At 43.3% G+C, this 23447-nt stretch overlaps 1 protein-coding gene across 1 annotated transcript in view; it reads left to right on the top strand.

Moving 5' to 3' along the window:
• Positions 1-3396: 3396 nt before the first annotated feature.
• The window catches only part of HPSE (heparanase), a 32870-nt gene continuing 12819 nt past the window's right edge, over positions 3397-23447 (top strand). The window contains exons 1-6 of the mRNA XM_081332878.1: positions 3397-3746; positions 16871-17016; positions 20001-20135; positions 21129-21302; positions 22269-22443; positions 23038-23085. Coding sequence (XP_081189004.1) covers positions 3517-3746; positions 16871-17016; positions 20001-20135; positions 21129-21302; positions 22269-22443; positions 23038-23085 — 908 coding nt within the window. The 5' untranslated portion in view covers positions 3397-3516. The remainder of the gene's footprint in view (positions 3747-16870; positions 17017-20000; positions 20136-21128; positions 21303-22268; positions 22444-23037; positions 23086-23447) is intronic.

Raw genomic sequence — 23447 nt, 5'->3', positions numbered from 1 at the left:
GGGGACATTGTGCTGACTTAGAGTCCACCAGATTCTCCTGATTAGAGAAGATTAGGAAGGCTACAAAGAGGTGATTCAAATTGTATGTTCAGGCATCTTCAAACATTTTGGATGACTACTTGCTTGGAATCTTTATAATACATTTATGGACATTCATAAATGATTGTTGTGATAGGCAGGCCAATCACAAAGTCCCAACATACCACAAAAGCACTGGAGAAAAGTCCTATCTATTTAACTTCTAAGGACTCTTCAACAACAAGACCATCTTTATTCCATAGTTTCTCCAAATTGGTCTCAATTGTTTTCATTGGTGCTGGCTGAAAAGTACAGGCTTCCAGGTTAAAACGTAAAGTTGAGAAAGTAAAACATAATTTTCCATTCCTTGAAAACCTGCCCACTAATTCATTCCACATCCTTTTTTCTGCTTTCTCAAAATGTATTGTTTCTCCTAGCTAATTCCCCTTTCAGTTAACAACCAAAGAAAACGGCTGTTGCAATTAATTCACACGGATGACAAGGAGAAGCCACAATGACATCATGGGTAGCATTACACCACTGTACAGACACAAATTATGTTGTGACATCACTCATGTCCGGATGCCCAAGGAGTCACGTTAAATACAAAATGGCAGTTATTTATTTTCACATGCCCCAACACAGGGTGCAAATTTCTTACTTCCAAAATGTGCAAAATTAGCAAAATGCCACTTTTTCATTTTGTTTTTAGTGCCACTAAATGAAAGTCTTCTGTGCTCGGAAGGGTTGGGTTCAGGCCATGGCTGCAAAAACCTCTTGGTCAGGGGTGTCAACTTCGCAACATCACGTGACGTGTCACAACGTGTCACAACTTTTTTTCCATTGCCGGCAATGGGGTGGGCGTGGTTTCGCCATGATGCATCTGGCCCGCAGGCCAGAAGTTTGACACCCCTGCTCTTGGTTGCGGTTACTTCAAAAGGCTAAACCAAGATTTTATTTATAGAGAAAAACAGTTGTAGCTCAAAGTTGAAATGAGGAGTGATGATGTTACCTAGTTTGGGTAATGAAAGGTCTGGAAGGAAAAAACCAAGTTCAGAAAGCACTAGGGACCCCTCAGGGATGGGTTAGTTAGTTACTTATTAAATTTATTCATTCATTTAATATACATTTTAAAATTTATTTTATTGAATTTATGTTAATAAATGTATATGTTGCCCATCTGACTGTGAAGCAACTCTGGGCGGTTCACAACATGGTAAAAGCCACAGTATAATAAACATGAAAATATTAAAATGAACCAAACTGATTTTAGATTCAGTTAGTACAGGCAGTCCTCGACTTACGACCTCCATTGAGCCCAACCTTTCTGTTGCTAAGTGAGACATTTGTTAAGTGAATTTTGCCTCGACCTTTATTGCCACATTTGTTAAGTGAATCGTGGCAGTTGCTCAGTTAGGAACACGGTGGTTAAGAGAATCCGGCTTCCCCATTGACTTTGCTTAGCAGAAGGTCGCAAAAGAGGATCACGTGACCTCGGGACACTGCAGCCATCATAAGTACGACTCAGTTGCCAAGCATCCAAATTTTGTTCAGGCAACCATGGGGATGCTGCAATGGCTGTAAGTGTGAAAAAACGGTCACTTTCCCCCCCCATGCCCTTGTAACTTTGAACAGTCACTAAACGAATTGTTGTAAGTCGAGGACCACCTGTACTTCCTTGGAGGGAAAACCAAGGTCAGGGGAGCACCAGAGAAGAGGGAAGCTGCCAAACCTTGCAGAGAGATGCAAGGGCAAACTACAATCCTGTGGCTACCCAGAAAGCGCCATCCGCGCCATTCCTGAAGCCACTTTTTCCTCTAGTGAGCCTTCCCCCCGCCCCCCCCCCCCGCCCCACAAAGCTTCTCCCAAAAAGGATAAAGTTTTGTCCGCAATTGTTTTTACTGGGCATTATTAATGATACTACTGTTGTGGACACTAAGTTGATGTTGAATTTAATTACGGCAGCAAGACTTTTAGTAGGGCAATATTGGAAGAAGGAAGAACTGCCGACTATAGAAGAATGGACTTTAAAAGTTTCCAACCTGGCGGAAATGGCAAAGATCTCCGCGTACTTGAAAGACCATTCGCAACAGGGATATATTGTGGAGTGGAAAAAAATGGATTGATTACATCCAGAATAAATATGGGACTAAAAAGTTTCACTTAGCATTTGAATAAGTATCGATGTGATATTTATATGGCTTGTAGTTATTTTCTAAGAGTTAAAGTGCGATAGATTTAATAGTTTATTGTTGTTTGCATATGGTAGACCAGGGGTCTTCAAACTTGGCCCTTTTATGACTTGTGGACTTCAACTCCCAGAATTCCTCAGCCAGCTTTGCTGGCTGAGGAATTCTGGGAGTTGAAGTCCACAAGTCATAAAAGGGCCAAGTTTGAAGACCCCTGTCAGGTAGACTATGATTGTTTGTACTTTTATACCTTGTATTTAGCTCTGGGAAGTCGGGGAGGGGGGAGGGGGAGGGAGGGAGGTGTTGGGGAGGGTTGGGACGAGGGGAGGGGGTGGGGAGGGGTTTGGTTTTGTTTTGTTAAAAATAAAATGTACTGTAAGACTTTTCAATAAAAAAAAATCCCAATAACAAAGGATACTTATACCAAGTTATGTGAACCTAATCCTTGTCGTAGTTTACGATTCAGTCCATTATAGAAACCCAGGCAATGGGTTAATTTAGTAAGGTTGTGAGAAACCTTACTAAATAAACCCACTGCCTGGGTTTCTACAACGGTCTGTTATCATCTTGGTGGAGCAGTGGGCTAATGCCTCCTTAAGTAACACCAGCTGCCTGCAATTATTAGTGCAGGTTCGAGTCCCACCAGGCTCAAGGTTGACTCAGCCTTCCATCCTTTCGAGGTAGGTAAAATGAGGACCCGGATTGTTGGGGGCAATTAAGCTGACTTTGTAATAATGCCGCTTGGGGTGTGTGTGTGTGAAAGCCCTAATAAGCAGGCATATACATAGAATGAAGGCTACTGCTAAGCTTGTAAGCCGCCCTGAGTCTTCGGAGAAGGGCGGGATATAAATGGAATTAAAATTTAAAAAAAAATTAAAATTAAATCTTGTATTTGAACAGTGAGAGTTGAGAATTGCAGGCAGAAAATGGGGTGGTAGAGGCAGAATGTACTGTAAAACTTTTCAATAATAATAATAAAAAAAGCTTCTCCCAGGACGGCTTTTGCGCCAAACCCTGGCTTGTTTTTAACCACGGTTAGCAGCCGAGCAAGGAGGGATGAGGAGCACACCTCAAGCAGGGCGTGAGGGCCGCAGCTGGGCGTGGGCGGAGTCTCCTTCCGCGGCGCCTCGCCTCCCTTCAGCCGGCCGCCGCGCTCCACGCCGGCCGTCCTTCACTCGCGGGAGGCCGAGCGCCACAGCGGCTGAGGCGGGGGAACCGCGGGCTCGCCTCTCTCCGGCGGCCGAGCAGAGCCGAGCCGAGCCGAGCCGAGCCGAGGTCAAGCGGAGCGCTTTCCTCGCCGCCTCTCGAGATGCCGCCTCCGCCGCTGCTGTTCCTCTTGCTGCCGCTGTTGCACCTTTGCGGCTGGCCGGTGCGGGACGCGGCGGGCTCGTGGCCAGCCGAGCCGGGCCGAAGGGAGGACGAGGCGGCGCTGAGCTTCCAGCTGAGCCGCGAGCCGGTGCGGAAAGTCAGCCCTTTTTTCCTCTCCGTCACCCTCGACTCCAACCTCATCACCCACCCCAAGTACATCACCTTCCTCGGGTAGGTAAGCCGGCGCCCGCGGGCGACACGGGCAGATCTTCGGACCGACGGGGACGAACCCCAACCTTCCCCACCAGCAGCAGCCAATCTCGCTTGGGAAAGCAGCACCTGAGCCCCTGGCTGCCTGCGGCGTCGGAACCCGAAACGCCTGGGGTTGTTTTTTTTTTAATGCTTGGCAAGCCCCAACCGAGCCGGAGAAGTGTAAGAGAATGACAAGAGTTGGAAGGGACTTTGGAGGTCATCCAGTCCAACCCCCTGCTCAGGCAGGAAACCCTCTACCCTTTCAGACAAATGGCTGTCCAGTCTCTTCTTAAAATCTTCCAGTGTTGGAGCATTCACCGCTTCTGGAGGCAGGTTGTTCCACTGGTTAATTGTTCTCACTGTCAGGAAATTTCTCCTTAGTTCTAGGTTGCTTCTCTCCTTGGTTAGTTTCCATCCGTTGCTTCTTGTCCTGCCTTCAGGTGCTTTGGAGAATAGCTTGACTCCCTCTTCTTTGGGGCAGCCCCTGAGATACTGGAAGACTGCTATCATGTCACTCCTCGCCCTTCTCTTCATTAGACAAACACAAGGCCCGGGGGCCAGATCCGGCCCGCAAAGTGGTTTCATGCGGCCCGCGAAGCCATCCTGGAAACAGTGAGGGAACAGCCCCCACTGCCTTGGCCCTGGCCCAGAGACCCTCCTTCCACCAGAGACCCTCAGATCTGTCCCACTCCTGCCCAGGCCCCCATAGGCACCCTTGATGCGAACGATGTAGAGCTGGCCATGCCCACCCAGTAGGCCATACGCACTCTAGCCACGCCCACCCAGTAGGCCACGCCCACCCAGGCCATACCCACCCGGCCCCTTGAGGGCAACCGCAGTGCTGATGCGGCCCTCAATGAAATTGAGTTTGACACCCCTGGACTAGAGTCTAGAGTAGACATACCCAATTCCAGCAATTATTCTTTATGTTTTAGCCTCGAGTCCCCTAACAATCTTGTCCTTTGTTAAATAGGAGAGCAGGACTGTTGACAAGTTATGAATGAGTGTACTGCTGGGTGCAGGCGGGGTAGATCTGAGACTTTATTTGAACCCACTGAGAGTAGAGCAGAGCCCATTCAAATATTTTTGGCTCCATGGGTTAGTTAAGCTGTGCTCGACCTGACCTACCTTACAGGGTTGTTGTAAAACATGAGATGGCCATCCATGTAACCTAAACTCCTTGGGAGAGAGGCAGTGGTGGGGATTCAGCCAGTTCACACCATTTCGGCAGAATTTTTTTGATGCCCAGGCCCAGAATGGACTTCCGGGAGTGGCATCCACACAGAGAACCGGTTGTTCACATATTTGAATCCCACCACTGGAGACGGGTAGCTATCAGAGATGAAAAATCCAAACTTTAAGTGTCTTCTTTGCTTTTCATTCTAAAGAACATGCACTTGGTACTGTATAAGTTTGCTGGTTACTTTGTAGCTTGGAAGGGTTGGCAAACTTTAAGCATATCATTGTCTGAATTTCTGGGTGTTGTGCAAACCCATTTTATGACCTTTCTTGCCACAGTTGTTAAGTGCATCACTGCAGCTGTTACTTTAGTAAAATGGTTCTAAAGTGTATCTGGCTTCCCCATTGACTTTGCTTGTCAGAAGGCCACAAAAGGTGATTACATGACACCGGGACACTTCAATCATCATAAATATGATTTGCCAAGCATCTGAATTTTGATTGTGTGACCACGGGGATGTTGCAATGGTCATAAGTGTGAAAAATGGTCATGTGACTTATTTTCAGTGCTATTGTAACTTTGAAAGGTCACTAAATGGTATATAAGTCAAGGACAACATGTACTCCTTATTCATGTGTCCATTTTGACATACTGGTGTAGGAGGAATGAGATGACATCATCCTTTATAATTATCTCCCTCGAACAATTGTCCTCTTAATTATCTGCCTGGCTAAAGAACTTGCTTTGCCATTTCCTGTAGTTCCTTCCTGGTGGTTTGGCTGGTGAGATAGACACCCGGGAATCCTGCTGTCCCCATCTCTGCCCACTGTTTTAGTTCCCTGACAATACTCTTAAATGAATCCAGCAAGAAATGTATTGTTGGATGATTCTTCTCGATAGAACTGCATATTCTGAGACCGATTTATCTCTGGCATAGTTGCATGGCACAGTTTTGGTTTCATTAAGAGCCTTGGTGGAGCAGGGGGCTAATGCCTCCTTAAGTAACACCAGCTGCCTGCAATTAGTGCAGGTTCGAGTCCCACCAGGCTCAAGGTTGACTCAGCCTTCCATCCTTCCGAGGTAGGTAAAATGAGGACCCAGATTGTTGGGGGCAATTAAGCCGACTTTGTAATAATGCCGCTTGGGGTGTGTGTGAAAGCCCTAATAAACAGGCATATACATAGAATGAAGGCTACTGCTAAGCTTGTAAGCCGCCCTGAGTCTTCGGAGAAGGGCGGGATATAAATGGAATTTAAATAAATAAATAAATAAATTATCCTTTCTTTACAGTTCTTTACAGTGCAATCCTTGCAGACCGAAAAGATTATATTTCAGAGAGAGAGAGAGAGAGAGAGTGCTGGAATATCTATTTTTTCAGGTATATGATAAACTGCATTTCAGCCTTTTTTTTTTTGCAAGAGAATTGCAACATCCCCATTAAGGCTTGTGAGAACAGAAAAGCTGCGTGAGAATCAAATCAATAAACCACCTTGTAACCCCAATTTTATTTCTTAACCTCACATTGCTAGCCTTGTCTTTGTCCCTGAACAATGCTCTGTGCAAATTTATCCTGTGGGCGCTATTCTGCAAAACACCTGCAACATTAAATGCAAAAAAAAAAATAGAGTGAAGAAGATAAGGTATTGTAAGGCTTTACACTTAGCCTCACAATTGCCCCAACATTACTCAGGAATTTAAAAGAGCCAAAGAAACTCCTGAGCCGAGGTTTCAACAAGCAAACAACTTTTATTTTGATCAAAATAGAGTTGGGTGACCCCATCTCTCTTTGTGGCTGGTAGAGATATGAAGGCAACAACCAGGAAAGATGTCTTCCACCTTTTATACCTTTCCAGAACAAAGAGATCGGATCTTGGTACTAGGAACCAAAAGGTACAGAAAAATAATTCCTAGATGATGACTCATACACAGCAACCCAGGTTCCACCATAACTCCTTTTTCCCCTCCCCTGACCATGCTCTTTTCATGTAAGCAATCACCTGTATCTAAAGCATGAAACATTTGCTTTTATATAACTAATTTCCCAATATAAAGCACCTACAAAGCTGCTTGCACATAAACAAAGAAATATATATATGATTACAAAGTATCACTACTAATATCAATCTTAGGTAAAGGTAAAGGTAAAGGTTCCCCCGCACTTGCGTGCTAGTCGTTTCCGACTCTAGGGGCCGGTGCTCATCTCCGTTTCAAAGCCGAAGAGCCAGCGCTTGTCCGAGGACGTCTCCGTGGTCATGTGGCTGGCATGACTAGACGCCAAAGGCGCACGGAACGCTGTTACCTTCCCACCGTAGTGGTCCCTATTTTTCTACTTGCATTTTTTACGTGCTTTCGAACTGCTAGGTTGGCAGAAGCTGGGACGAGTAACAGGCGCTCACTCTGTTACGCGGCACTCGGGATTCGACCCGCCAAACTGCCGACCTTCCGATCGACAAGCTCAGCGTCTTAACCCACTGAGCCACCGCGTCCCTATATATCAATCTTAAGCATAATAAAATCCCTTCCGTATCGTTAGGCCAAAGTCCTTTCTCCCACCTACCTCAGAGTTGTTTCACGAATACCTGCAATTACCTGTGAAGCTTCTTTGGATTGGAACATTCTGTTTATTCACTTACCTCTATTGGCACCTGAAGTGGTTGAGTCTGAATGCAAAAGTTGCTGAGTTCCTGATCTGGCTTAGGAGATACCCAATCACTCTCCTACACATAATAGGGAGAAAAGGGATAGTTCTTCCGTTAGTTCACTTGGGATATGAACTTTAAGGCTCTTGTTCACCTTTGACATGGCTTGGTCTAATCCAGAGGTCTTCAAACTTGGCCCTTTTATGGCTTGTGGACTTCAACTCCCAGAATTCCTCAGCCAAGCGGCTGAGGAATTCTGGGAGTTGAAGTCCACAAGCCATAAAAGGGCCAAGTTTGAAGACCCCTGGTCTAATCCAACCCTGCTCTAAATGGAACAAGCCATGTCAAAGGTGAACAAGGGCCTTAAAGTTCATATCCCAAGTGAACAAATGGAAGAATTATCAAACTTGGCAGTTTGAAGATGTGTCGACTTCTATGCTGGCTGGGGAATTCTTGAAGCCCATACATCTTCAAGTTGAGAAATACTGGATTAGACAGTCCTTTACATTCTTAGAAGATTTCTCCAAAGCATTGTTAGGTTTCTGTCTTGGGGGTTCTGGACGATGAACATATTGTAGTTCATCCTATTTTTCTCTATAACAACATCCCAGTTAGGTAGGTTGATGTGTATGGAAATTCTCAGTCATCTCGGTCATTGTTGTCCCAAAGATGTTTTTTCAAGAGGCAACTGAACTTTCTTTGTTTTTCCTTGAAGAAGTTTCGCTTCTCATCCAAGAAGCTTCTTCAGTTCTGACTAAATGGTGGGGAATCGAAGGATTTATATTCCTTGCAGTCCTCTGATCATTAGCACTCTTTCTGAGAGTCATTGAGGCCACTTGGAGTTTATCTGTGCCCTCAGGGGTCACCTGAATAATGCAAATGGGTGTAGAACCTTTACGGATGAGTATTATGGGTGTTAGACTGGACTGAGCAAGAGGGATAGGAAGTCTCTGTGGCTGATGATGGATTTTCCTCCAGTGACATTTAACACCTTAAACTCTGCACCATGCTAGCTTTCTATATAAAGGCCTATCTAATGGTGGTCCTTCAACTAGAAAGGCGATGTGAGAGATGATGCCCATGGCAAGGAGGCTGTGTGATGGACTATAATGGAGCAGCAGTTTCCCTGGAAGAAGGGAGCACATTCCAAGGAACAGACAAAACAAGAAACAACACAGCCTGGAGCTGGATAAGAGGCAGAGGAAGAGAGTTAGGATAGCCACTCCCTAGAATCTCTTAGGAGATCTCTTAGACCAGGGGTAGGCAACCTTGGCTCTTTTATGACTCGTGGACTTCAACTCCCAGAATTCCTGAGCCTGGCATGGCTCAGTATGGAATCCTCTCCATTTCTCCTCAGCATGGCTGGCTCAGGAATTCTGGGAGTTGAAGTCCACGAGTCATAAAAGAGCCAAGGTTGCCTTCCCCTGTTTTAGACTGAGAGTAGTAAAAGGTTTACTCTGGAAAAAAGACTATGGAGATTCTCAGTTATCCAGGTGATGGTTGTTCCAAAAGACGGAATCTTGGAAGAGTAAACCCAAAGGTGCTTTCAAAAGGCAACAGGACTTTGTTTTTCCTTGAAGATGTTTCGCTTCTCATCCGGTAAATTGAAGAAGCTTTTTGGATAAGAAGCGAAACATCTTCAAGGACAAAGTCCAGTTGCCTTTTGAAAGGCATCTTTGGGTTTACTCTGGCAACATTCTGTCTGTTGTGTATAAGCTGATAAAGAACTACCATAAATACTGGCTAAATTGTTCTGTGTTGTTCTTCGTCTTAGTCTGACATGCCTATTAATCACGACAGGTATTATTGGGATAACAGGTTGAACCAAGTCAGTGAAAGATCTAGCACAGGGATCTTCAAACTGGCTGAGGAATTCTGGGAGTTGAAGTCCACAAGTCATAAAAGGGCCAAGTTTGAAGACCCCTGGTCTAGCAGATACATTCGCACAATCCCATAAACAAAGGATACTTATACCAAGTTATGTGAACCTAATCCTTGTTGTAGTTTACGATTCAGTCCATTATAGAAACCCAGGCAATGGGTTAATTTAGTAAGGTTGTGAGAAACCTTACTAAATAAACCCACTGCCTGGGTTTCTACAACGGACTGTTATCATCTTGTTTTGAACAGTGAGAGTTGAGAATTGCATGCAGAAAATGGGGTGGTAGAGGCAGAATGTTTGCTAGAGTAAAGCCTAGAAAATAATAGAGGAGATTTTCACCTACACATATCTCTTCTGCCTAACATACAAAGATTCAGGAATGTAATATGTATGAATTAGGGAAACTCCCTGGCAGCAGTCTGAGAAGAAACACCGGTCCTCCAGCAGATCACCGTAAGCTGGCATAGAGTTCTTTAAATACATTTCCATTTTGAAATGTAGGCATATTCCAGAAGACATAGCTAGTTCTACCATAGTTAAGAGAAAGAATCTACAGTGGTGAATTTATGGACATCTGCTAGGTCGTTCCCTGGCCTATGGGCTTATCTGAATGAATGTACACAGTTGACAAGGATCCCACACAAATGATACCATTTTTATTTGGGCATAATGGACAGAGCAAAGAGACTCAGTGTGCCAAATGGCTAAATATTAGAGGCTGGGATGATGTGTATATCAAATCCATCATTTCTAAAACTTAGCATCTATATGAGTATGCCAGACGTAACTGCAGGTTACAGAGAGAAGCTGGATCATAGCGAAGACCAGAAATTTTATAAGTTGCAATTAGATATTTTAAAGATGGTTAAAAAGTAGATTGTAAAAGTATTAATACCACTTTACAATGCCTTGGTAAGGCCACCCTTGGAATACTGCATCCAGTTTTGGTCACCACGATGTAAAAAAGATGTTGAGACTCTAGAAAGAGTACAGAGAAGAGCAACAAAGATGATTAGGGGACTGGAGGCTAAAACTTACAAGGAACGGTTGCTGGAATTGGGTATGACTAGTTTAATGAAGAAAAGGACAAGGGGGAACAGGATAGCAGTGTTCCAATATCTCAGGGGCTGCCACAAGAAGATGGAGTCGAGCTATTCTCCAAAGCCCCTGAAGGCAGGACAAGAAGCAACAGATGGAAACTAACCAAGGAGAAAAGCAACCTAGAACTAAGGAGAAACTTCCTGACAGTTAGAACAATTAATCAGTACCGGGCCGCAGCATGCCAGCAACCGGTCCACACAAACAAGCAAAGCCCCATCCGTGGGATGCAGGCAGCACACAAAACCACATACTCTCCAGTCCGTGGAAAAACCTCTGTCCACGGAACCAGTCCCTGGTGCCCAAAAGGTTGGGGACCTCTGGTTTACAATACAGATCTTTCCATGCAAGAATCCTGCATAGCTTGTACTTTGCCATTGTTTGCAAGTGGAATTTATGGGCACTTTCCAAGTTTAGCTGAACGTAAAACCTTTTACATCAGTGAAGATGGAATTCTTTGAACACATGCATATATTTATAATCCATGTTTATATTGCTTGGCTTAATGACATTGAACCTTGAAGTTCAAGAGCAAAGGAAAAGTAGAACAGCAAACAAACTTATTGTTTTCAAGTGCCTTATCAAATATCTGAGGCTTTGTTCGCTCTAATAAGGAAGTTGTCGTCAAACAACGTGGTTTTTAACTGATGAAACCCTTTCTTTTCAACCGAGATACAATGCAGTTTATTTTTCATCTGATTTGTGAATAGACCATCGTGTGCTCTGAAAACCAGGCTATGTCACAAACTGAAGAAATTTTGGTTTATAGCCTCTGCAAATTTGATCATCATCAAGCAAATTCAGTCTTTCTCCAGGACTGAAGTGATAGAAACCAGGAACATTAGTTTAAATCACAATATGGTGTTAATCTAAGCTCTAGGTTCCTAGAATTTTTCAAGATGAAAAATCTGAACTTGGCAAGAACACTTTCTTTTGCCTTGGGCACCCAGATTTTTAATCCTGAATCAGTTTTCAGTTACAGGTAGTCCTTGACTTACGTCTATAACCAAGACTGGAATTTTCATTGCTAAATGATGCAGTTGTTAAGTAGTTATCATGTGGCTGGACCCAATTTGATGACTATCTTTACTGCAGCCATTAAGTGAAACATACAGTCTTTAAATAAATCTAGTTCCCCAATTGAAAACTGTTGAAAACTGACCAGGAAGCTTGCTGATTGCAATCACATGATCTCAGGACACTGCAATTGGACATAAATGCGAGCTGGTTGCCAAGCAACAAATCGTGATCAATTGACTGGCTGCAACAGATGTAAGGTTGAGGACAGGTCATAAATCACTTTTTTGTAAACCGAGAACTTATCACTGTGTGGCAGCTGATTCTGACAAACTCAAAAGCAAGTAGGGTGGTACCAGATTAGTCTGTTATAGGTAGCCCTTGAGCCCAAAATTTCTGTTGCTAAGTGAGACAGTTGTTGAGTGAGTTTTGCTCCATTTTACGACCTTTCTTGCCACAGTGGTTAAGTGAATCACTGCAGTTAAGTTAGAAACATATTGTTAAGTGAATCTGGCTTCCCCATTGACTTTGCTTTCAGAAGGTCACAAAAAGTGTCCACATGGACCTGGACATAAATATGAGTCACTTACTAAGCATCCGATTATGTGACCGTGAGACTGTGCAATGGTTATAAGTGTGAAAAACGGTCATACTCATGTGCTGTTGTAACTTGGAACCATCACTAAATTAATTGTTGTAGGACGAGGACTACTCGTCTTGTAAGTAGGAAGGTGAAACTAAACATCCTTTCAAAAAGACAGGTTTCTATCCCAACAGACCCCCCAAAAGTGGGAGAAGAAAGTGCCAAGAATGTGATCCTTGATTTTAATATAAATAGGCTTTGCATCGGATAGTCATCAATCACTGGCATTCTTTCCTAATAGCTTCCTTCCTTTTACCTTATATTAAATCCACCTATCAAAGGTCTGCATTAAAGATCTGAAACCTACCGTGCCAGTCATATCCTGCCAGGAGAAGGCTAACACTCTGCACAAGCTCAATGGCATTCTTTGATCTTTGGTTCATCACTGCAGGGCGGCACTTCCCAGGCAAGGAAAAGGAAGCGCATCATTTAAAACGGACAGCTTCAAAAACCAAAGACGTGCAAAGAATTTGCATACACTTAGTTTATTTATTTATTTATTATTTATTAATTTTATTTGTATACCGCCCTTCTCCCGAAGGACTCAGGGCAGTGAACAGGGCAATACATATTAAAAAACAAGATAGAAAATTAAAAACGATTAATCAAAATGCCCACGAATAAATTAAAACACATTAAAAAGTACCGTAGGTTAAAACACATTAATGAAACCCAACCCCATCCCATCAGGCCAGGCCAGCTTGTTCGAAAAGGTAGGTTTTGAGAAACATATGCCCGTGCATATGCAATTCTATAATTTAAATAGAAATGCAATTCTTGTCAGCATCAGGAGAGAAATTGTGCCTTCAGAAATGATGGTTCTGCTTAGTTTGTTGCCCTTTCTAATTATGGATGGGCACATTGCAGTCCCTGGGTTTCTTATTGTGTATTCTTTGTCTTGAAATCAGGGATGAATTAGACACCTCCTTCAAACAGAAGAGGCTTTAAAACAAGAGGTGCTGTCTATTTTTTGTAACCCTTCAAACTGAGAACCACCTTCCATAAAATGGCAATTGTCCAGCGTTATTCATAAAGAGCAATCAATCAGTGTGAATCAAAATACTGGTTGTTTAGTGACTGTTCGAAATGACAATGGCACTGAAAAAAAGTATGATAGTTTTTCACACGACCGTTGCAGCATCCCCATGGTCATTTGATCAAAATTGTGGCGCTCGGCAACCGGCATGTATTCATGACGGTTGCAGTGTCCTAGAATCAAGGGATCCCCTTTTGCGACCTTCTGACAAGCAAAGGGTGACTCGCTCCCTATTAAACCAAGAGGTGAGGGAGGAACCCTTGCAGGGTCGAGCCGAGGAATTCGGTCAATATCTGCTGGATAAAATTGCTCGGATTCGAACTGGCCTGGACTCCAACTGGGCTGAGATGGAAGAACAAGACATGGACAGTCTTGTCGACGTCATCTGGGAAGAATTTGATCCTGTAACTCCTAAGGAAGTGGACAGGATTATGAGAAGGTTGAGCTCCTCCACATGCTTACTGGACCCGTGCCCTTCCTGGCTGGCCTATGCAGCTCGAGAGGGGACACGAGGCTGGTTCCTAGCGGTCATCTCTGCTTCTCTGAGTGAGGGTCACTTCCCCACCGCCTTGAAGGAGGCGGTGGTGAGACCTCTCCTCAAGAAGCCCACCTTGGACCCATCCTCTATGAATAACTTTCGTCCAGTCTCCAATCTTCGCTTCCTTGCGAAGGTTGTTGAGAGCGTGGTGGCGCACCAACTTCCTCAGATCCTGGATGAAGCGGTTTATCTAGACCCGTACCAATCGGGTTTCAGGCCGGGCTACAGCACGGAGACGGCATTGGTCGCTCTGATGAATGATCTCTGGAGAGCCCGGGACAGGGGCCATTCCTCTGTCCTAGTCTTATTAGACCTCTCGGCGGCTTTCGATACCATCGACCATGGTATCTTGCTGCGACGCCTCAGGGGACTGGGAGTGGGAGGCACGGTTCTGCGTTGGTTCTCCTCCTTTCTCCAGGGTCGCTCGCAGTCGGTGCTGACAGGGGGACAGAGGTCGACCCCGAGGCCTCTCGCTTGCGGAGTCCCTCAGGGGTCGGTCCTCTCGCCTCTCCTGTTCAACATCTACATGAAACCGCTGGGTGAGATCATTCGCAGTTTTGGAGTAGGGTACCATCAGTATGCTGATGACACCCAGCTTTTTATCTCAACTCCAAACAATATCAGTGATGCCCTAGACGTGATGTCCCGCTGCCTGAAAGCGGTCCGGGAATGGATGGGGAGGAACAGGCTTCAACTGAACCCGGACAAGACTGAATGGCTGTACGTTCCGGCAAGCCAGGATATTCAGAACGTCCCATTGCTTAACATCGGGGACAAGTTACTACCCCCTGTTGATAGGGCCCGCAACCTGGGTGTCCTCCTAGACTCGCAGCTCTCCCTAGAAGACCACATAGGAGCTGTGACCAAGGGGGCCTTCTCCCGGGTTCGACTAGTTCGCCAACTACGGCCTTATCTGGACCTGGATTCCTTACGTACAGTCACCCATGCCCTTGTGACCTCTCGCCTAGACTATTGTAACGCTCTCTACATGGGGCTGCCCTTGAGATCCACTCGGAAGCTTCAACTGGTGCAAAGTGCAGCGGCACGGACACTCTTGGGAGCCTCCCGATACTCCCATATCACACCTCTCCTCCGTGCGCTGCACTGGCTTCCGGTTGCCTTCCGTGTGAAGTTCAAGGTGCTAACAATGACATACAAAGCCCTACATGGCATGGGTCCGGACTACCTACAGGAGCACCTTCTGCCAATGTCAGCACCCCACTGTCCTGTGCGCTCCCACAGAGAGGGCCTCCTCAGGGTACCACCGCTCAAGGAATGTCGGCTGGTGGCCCCCAGGGGGAGGGCATTCTCAGTGGGTGCGCCAGCCCTCTGGAACAGCTTACCAACCGAAATCCGGATGGCCCCCGACCTCCGTACCTTCCGACGCGACTTAAAAACTTTCCTGTTCCAGCAGTCCGGCCTGGCATGATAGCGTTAATTGGGGTCCCAGTTTGTTTTCACTATTGTTTTTATTATTTTTATTGTTCATCTGTATACCTTCCTTCCTCTGTACACCGCCCCGGGTCCCTCGGGAGAAGGGCGGTTTATAAAAACTAATAAATAAATAAATAAATAAAAATAAATAAAAGTCAATGGGGAAGCCAGATTCACTTAACAGCCACGTTACCAACTTAACAAGAGCAGTAATTCACTTAGCAACTGCGGCAAGAAAGTTTATAAAATGGGGAAAAACTCACTCAACAACTGTCTTGCTTAGCAATAGAAATTTTGGAATCGGGTTTTGGTCATAAGTCAAGTGCCACCTGTATACAGGGTAGACTGAATCCTTAAATCCTCATTCAGATGAACCTGTAAATCCAGGAAGTTTCTATTCTAGCTATCCTTCAATTAAAGGCAAGCTTTTCCTGGCACTCTATCATTAGGGTGACCTGAAGCTGCTCCTTAAAAGTAGCGCACTGTATACTTTGCTGATCCAGAATGACTCAACTGTGTCAGCTCTGAAGAATCTGGTCTGCTTCGTAGAGCAGGAGACTTGACAGGTAAATCACTTCTCATCATGTGACTTGCAAATTGCTGGTGTCCTTGAGTTTTTTTAAAAAATCTTGATTTAAGAGTTTGACGTGTTGGGTGCTTGAAAGCTTACACAAGCAGCTGGAAGTTTATTTATTTATTTATTTATTTTAATTCCATTTATATCCCGCCCTTCTCCGAAGACTCAGGGCGGCTTACAAGCTTAGCAGTAGCCTTCATTCTATGTATATGCCTGCTTATTAGGGCTTTTACACACACACCCCCAAGCGGCATTATTACAAAGTCAGCTTAATTGCCCCCAACAATCTGGGTCCTCATTTTACCTACCTTGGAAGGATGGAAGGCTGAGTCAACCTTGAGCCTGGTGGGACTCGAACCTGCACTAATTGCAGGCAGCTGGTGTTACTTAAGGAGGCATTAGCCCACTGCTCCACCAAGGAGTTACTCCTTGCTTTTTGCAAGCCGGGGATTAAAATCAAGTTGGGAGGGAATATGTTGAATTGACAATGAAGTCAATCACTTCTGGTAAGAGTTTAAAAAATATTTAGGGCTCCGGGTCCTTGGAACTTAACCACAGGTGACACTGTGACATTTTTAGAAGAAACTGTGATAGTGTTTTTTAACCCATTTCCTCATTTTGGGGTAAAAGTTATGTTAATGTTTGATAATTGCTTAGGCCGGTGAGATGTACTGTACTAAATTTGTTCACTGCCATAGGAAATGACATTGCCACTATTCAAAGGCTTGCAGACACAACTTAGGAGTGTGATTTCTCTTCCAATTCCTTGGGGGGGGGGGCTATACATATGTTGCCTACCCTTGAATTAAATTAATTCCAATGAATTAAAGCCACTGTTTGGGTTTGCACAGTATGATAAACTGAATTGCTTTTTGTTTATTGAATAGATCATACCTGACATGGGTCACCTGATATACCAATGCATAAATCATAGCTTATAAGTCAAAACACTGTTTTTTTTGCAGAACATGCTAAGCCAAAAACCTATCAAAGGGTGTGCAAGATGTGATGTTTGGGTGAAAAAGCATGGCCTTACAATTTTTGCATTATTTTCCCCAGTTCTACAAAGCTCCGTACATTAGCAAGGGGCTTGTCTCCTGCCTTCTTGAGATTTGGTGGGACCAAAGGAGACTTCCTGATCTTCGATCCTCAACAGAAGCCAACAGCCGAGGAGAAGATTTTTCAGGATTTCCTTAGAAAACAAGGTAGGGTGCTATTCAGCTTATGAACGGCAACATATTGCTTCCTATTCTCCAAACTTACACCGTCCATGAAGACCAATAAGAATTAAATTAAATTATATCACAGACTGACAACCCAGCGTCATCCATGGGCCATATGAAACTTTAGCCTTTCCTATGTCTATGGAGATTCTCAGTCATCCAGCTGATGGTTGTTCCGAAGGTGCTTTTCAAAAGGCACAACTGGACTTTCTTAGTTTTTTTCCTTGAAGACATTTCACTTCTCATCCAAGAAGCTTCTTCAGTTCTGGTTGAATGGTGGGTAATTCAGGTGACCTCCCAAGTGGCCTTGAGGACTTTCAGAGAGCTAACAACCTGCCTTCAGAGTGCTAAGGTCTGTTCAGAGGGAGATGTAACCATTTTCTTCTTTTGTTTTACTCTTAGAGTTAGAGTTAGATGATGCTGGGGGCGGGGGGGGGGAAGGAATGTGCATGAGAGTTTAGCTAGACATAACAATACTGAACCTAATGTGAGAACCAAGGTTATTGAAATAACAGATGATAAGAATTGGCCGAGCTGGAGAACTGGAGGGGAAGCCTGCATTTCAAACTAATTGGAGAATGTGATTTATGACTGTCAACTGGAGGAGGGAATTGTGCTTTGATACTATGTGCTCAGGGGAGGAGAATTCAGATTTTGGCTTCCATTATGTTAGTGCCAATGCTATGCTACTCAAAAGATTCTTTAAGGTAAACAATGCCTCGAAATTCTTTGAAGAGTTTCATCTGTCGGAACCACGACAGTCCAGATAACTTCAAAGAATTCAGCTAGGCTTCAATTCACAACCTCAATTGAGCCCCAATTTTCTCTTCCCAAGCAAAACATTTGTTAAATATTTTACAACTTTTCTTGCCACAGTTGTGAAGTGAATCACTGAACTTGTTAAGTTACTAACACGGTTGTGAAGTGAATCTGGTTTCCCCACTGGCTTTGCTTGTCAGAAGGTCGCAAAAGGGGATCATGCGACCTTGGGATACAGCAGCTGACATAAATATGAGTCAGTTGCCAAGTGTCTAAATTTTGATCACGTGACCATGGGGATGCTAAAATGGTCGTAAGTGTGAAAAATGGACATAAGCCACTTTTTTCGATGCTGTTGTAACTTTGATGAATCAGCAAATGAACTGTTGTAAGTTGAGGACTACCTGTATAAATCCTTCCATTCCCACCATTGAGCCAGAACCGAAGAAGCTTCTTGGATGAGAAGAGAAATGTCTTCAAGGGGAAAAAAACAAAAAACAAGAAAGTCTAGTTACCTTTTGAAAAGCATCTTTGGATTCAGGCTGTTCTCTCTATGGCCTACAGAGTGCCAGAAACATGGCTGTTTTCCATGATGGTTAAAAAATTGTTCAATTATTTTATTAAGTTTACTGGGAGGAAGGAAGTTCTTTTTTAAAAAGTGCCTCTAAGGATAACACAACAACAGGACATAAAGTTTCATTTGTCACTGCCTCCATGGTCTCTCCTGCTCCTCAAGATAGGGCAATAGAGTTTCTTAGCTGATAGCTAGTTAGCTTTGTCTCAAGATCTTTCTCTTTTGAATTTCTATACCAGGGGTAGGCAACCTTGGCTCTTTTATGACTCGTGGACTTCAACTCCCAGAATTCCTGAGCCAGCATGGGGGAACTATGTCTCCTTCATGACTCGTGGACTTCAACTCCCAGAATTCCTGAGCCAGTATGGCTCAGCTTGGAAACCTCTCCCTTTCCCCTCAGCATGGCTGGCTCAGGAATTCTGGGAGTTGAAGTCCACGAGTCATAAAAGAGCCAAGGTTGCCTACCCCTGTTCTATACCATGGATGCAGGCTGCTAGCAGTCCTTTTTGGTCTTCTGCTGTGAGCTGTAACCATTGGGTAGGGCCTGCTCAGCAGTTTTTACAGTATGTTCGTTTAAAAATAGTTGTGTTTGAGTTGCCTAGATGAATAGGAGGAACCTAGTTCCTGAACTGGGAGAGAAAACATTTAACTTTTGCAAAGTGGCTTTTTTGCAGACACCCACAGTACAAAGCACCAAGTACTTCAGCCAAAGTGAAAAGTATTTATTGAGGGGCGCAAGGATACAGACACAAATGATACATACATACAAGCTTATGCATCAGAGACAAATTCCTTGTGTGTCCAATCACACTTGGCCAATAAAGATATTCTATTCTATTCTGTTCTATTCTATTCTATTCTATTCTATTCTATTCTATTCTATTCTATTCTATTCTATTCTATTCTATTCTATTCTATTCTATGTTCTATATTCTACTCTACTCTACTCTACTCTACTCTACTCTATTCTACTCCACTCCACTCCACTCCACTCCACTCCACTCCACTCCACTCCACTCCATTCCATTCCATTCCATTCCATTCTTAAATGTGATGCATCGGAAAGCAACAATAAAAGTCATTGATTAGACATGTGAAAAGACCGGCCTTTGACTTAGGACTGATCACTTAGTGACAATTCAAAGTTATGACGGACCTCCCCAGAGCTACTTATGATCCAGCTTTGAGGTTCGGATGGCTGGCCTCCTGGTCATCTGATCACATTTGGGGTACTCAGCAACCAGCCCCCATTTACAGCCATTTGTAGTGTCTCATTGTCACATGATCACAATTTACCACTGTTTTTGCTGGAAACCAGTGTTTTAATTCTAGTTTCCATCAAAAATGCCCCAGAGCGAACAATGGATTCACTTAACGACCGCAGCTTTTGTTTAGCAGCTGTCACAAAAAAAGGTCATAAAATTGGGCGCTGTCACGTGGTGAACTGCTTAACGACTGGCATGACTTACAACCAGAATTCCTGGCTCAATTATTTCTGGGAGACTCGTGCCCATTTCTGCTTAAATGAGAGTCACTTGCCCAACTGATGAACTTCTCCCCATGTCCCTTAAAGCAGCAGCATCTCCAGTTCAACACTAATGATGAGATCTTCCTTCTTTGTCTCTTGCTGTAGCAACGGTGGACTTTTGTGCATTCAGATCTGCCCCTTTGGACTTCATAGCACAATTGCAGTTTCAGTGGCTTTTTGAGCAGAAGGTCATCTTCCGGGAACAAGTAAAGAACAAGTATAAAAACATCACATTTACAGGTAAGGCCCTTGTTGTGTACTAGGCTCTTTGCTGGAAGCAGGAGACGAGGTGAGAGAGTTCAGGCAGGAACATGCTTTATTGAATGCAGGAACTGAACTAGTAACCAAGGCTTCTACGCAGCTATTTATACTCTGGCCACTAGGCGGCGGCCAATAGGATTAAAGCACCCCTTTCAAACTTTGGTAAAAATGAGAGTGGGGTGGGGGGAGGAGAGAAACAAAAATGATGCTTATCTCATGGGTTTTGATTGAATTGACTTAGATCTCCTGTGCGCGTATATATATATATATATATATATATATATATATATATATATATATATATATATATATATATATATATATATATATATATATATATATATATATATATGTGTGTGTGTGTGTGTGTGTGTGTGTGTGTGTGTGTGTGTGTGTGTGTGTGTGTGTGTGTAAATTACTAACAAAGAATTAAAGGAGACTGAGATGCATTTCTGACTCTTTAGTCTTCATCAGTCAGCCATACCCTTCTGAGATTCGAACCTGGGCTGATTGCATATTAGGCAGTGTTATTTACCTCTTGAGCCACAGGATCTCTCTCGCTCTGTTAGCTTTCTGCAAGGGGAGATATGCGTCAAATGTTAACTATTTAGATTACCTTGCTAGGCCCCAAACATGGGGCAAATCTTTATTTCCTGTTTTCAGCCTATCTTGAAGGCCATCGAACAGGCTGTAGTCACACCGGACAGTTCATATATTTGTGTAAATTAGTAACAAAGAATTAAAGGAGACTGAGATGCATATATATATATCTATATATCTATATATATATCTATATATAGATATATAGATATATATATCTATATATATATATCTATATATATATCTATATATATCTATATATATATCTATATCTATCTATCTATCTATCTATCTATCTATCTATCTATCTATCTATCTATCTATCTATCTATATCTTGAAATAACATGGCTTTATTTCCATTCTCTTAACAGAAAGCACACTGGATATTTTATACAATTTTGCAAATTGCAGTAATTTGCACCTGATCTTTGGCCTCAATGCCTTATTGCGGACAGGCAGTTCCCAGTGGGATAGTTCAAATGCTCAGCAGATTTTGAATTATACTAATTCCCAGAATTACATCTTGTCTTGGGAACTTGGAAATGGTACGTGTATAGGTGAAGGATTTCATGAGAAAATGTATCTAGGTAGTCCTCGACTTACAACGATTCAATTAGTGGCCATTTAAAGTTACAACAGCACTGGAAAAAGTGACTCGTCCTGTTTTCACTCTTACAACCGTTGTGGCATCCCCATGGTCACGTGATCAAAATTCAGATGCTTAGCAACTGGCATGGACCTATGACAATTGCACTGTCCTAGGATCATATGATTACCATTTGTAATCTTCTGACAATCAAAATGAAAGCAAGATTCACTTAACGACCACTTAATGATTCACTTAACAGCAGTGGTTTGCCTAACAGCTGTGGCAAAAAAAGTGAAATGGAGTGCAATTCATTTAGCCACGGAGTGCCTTGCTTAGCGATGGAACTTTTGGGCTCCATTTTAGCCGTAAATCGAGGACTATCTGTACTTGGTTTTGGGGAAGGGCATTGAACATCTTTATGTTAAATCCAATATTGCCAAGCTATAAAAATGTGTTGGACATCAACCCTTTTAACTGAACAACATGCGTGCATCCTTTCTTTAAAAAAATCTGGCAATAGAACATAACAGTTGCCACTTACCCAGACAAGAGAGTTAAATATGCATTTTGGATCATTAGCAATCAAAATTAACATCATGAAAAACAAAAACATTAATTGGGTCACCCAATATTCATATTTGTTAAAAGCCATACTTAAAGAAAACTAGAAATTGTGCTTTTCATAGCAAGCTGTAGCTGGAATGTTCTGGGGAGGGAAAAAAACCTTGTATATTTTTAATTTTAAATGTTCTTTGTGGTTTTCAAGCTTATCTATTAGCTGGTTTTGACATTTTGGGTTCCGTATTTGGGGTTGATTATTACCATTGTGTAAACATTTACAGACTTACTGTAAACCACCCAGAGTTAGGATAGACATATGTACTTAAAAGTGAGTAAATGCCTTTTTTAATATTTTCTGCAGAACCTAACAGCTTTTTGCACAAGTCAGGAATAGAAATCAACGGCCACCAACTCGGTCAAGATTTCATACAACTCCGGCAGCTTCTGAACAATTACATCCACTACAAAAATGCCAAAATTTACGGTCCCGACTTAGGAAGATCAAGTCGGAAGCACAGTAAAATTTTGCTTAAAAGGTAAAATGAAAATATTTGGTGCTGTTGATGTGCTAAACAGCCAAACCAGATGCAACATTTAACCCATGGTTTGCTTAAGCTATTCTTTGCTGCTTTAATTGTGGTTTAGTTTCAAACTAAATCTTTTTTCTGGGGAGGGAATAACTTAGGAATGAGAATCACTTAGCTGGAGTGGAGTGGAGTAATTGCTTACTTTTACAGCATATCTTAGTTGTTTTTAACAATCATTCACTGTTGTTATTTTGATGTGATATTTAGTGTTAATGAAGGTAAATCAAATGAGGCAAGAGACAGTGAGAACATAGTTGGTGCTCAAAATTTAGGACTGAAAAGAATTCATGGATCAGAAATAAAATTAGCAAGCCTTACAAGAAGTTGAAACATTGACTTGGTGGCCTTATCTTTGCAGCTTTTCTTGGCAAGTGCATTGCCATTGAGTCTCTTTTTCCATGACATTCTTGATCTCACAAACTAAGCAGGGCTGCCTATAATGAATATTTGAATTTTGCAGTGGAAGGGTCAGATGACTGGAGATTTTAAGACTGCTGACAGCTGCAAATGAAAATGACTACTCAAACAATTCTTATTTTGCAGTTTTCTGAAGTCAGGAGGCAAAGCGCTTGATTCTGTCACGTGGCATCAGTAAGTAAGCTTCTATCTAGCAATTCAAGCATGAGGGGTTTTTTGAGGGTAAATAGCACTGGGGAGACAGATTAGATTTAGCATTTAGCAATAGTATTTATTAGTATTTGGGACGCGGTGGCTCAGTGGGTTAGGACGCTGAGCTTGTCGATCGGAAGGTCGGCAGTTTGGCGGGTCGAATCCCGAGTGCCGCGTAACAGAGTGAGCGCCTGTTACTCGTCCCAGCTTCTGCCAACCTAGCAGTTCGAAAGCACGTAAAAATGCAAGTAGAAAAATAGGGACCACTCCGGTGGGAAGGTAACAGCGTTCCGTGCGCCTTTGGCGTCTAGTCATGCCGGCCACATGACCACGGAGATGTCCTC

This window comes from Vipera berus (assembly GCF_964194415.1).
Source record: "Vipera berus genome assembly, chromosome: 7".
NCBI classification, from domain to species: domain Eukaryota; kingdom Metazoa; phylum Chordata; class Lepidosauria; order Squamata; family Viperidae; genus Vipera; species Vipera berus.
Note: the sequence above shows the minus strand (reverse complement) of the source record. Positions and strands in the feature narration are given on the sequence as shown.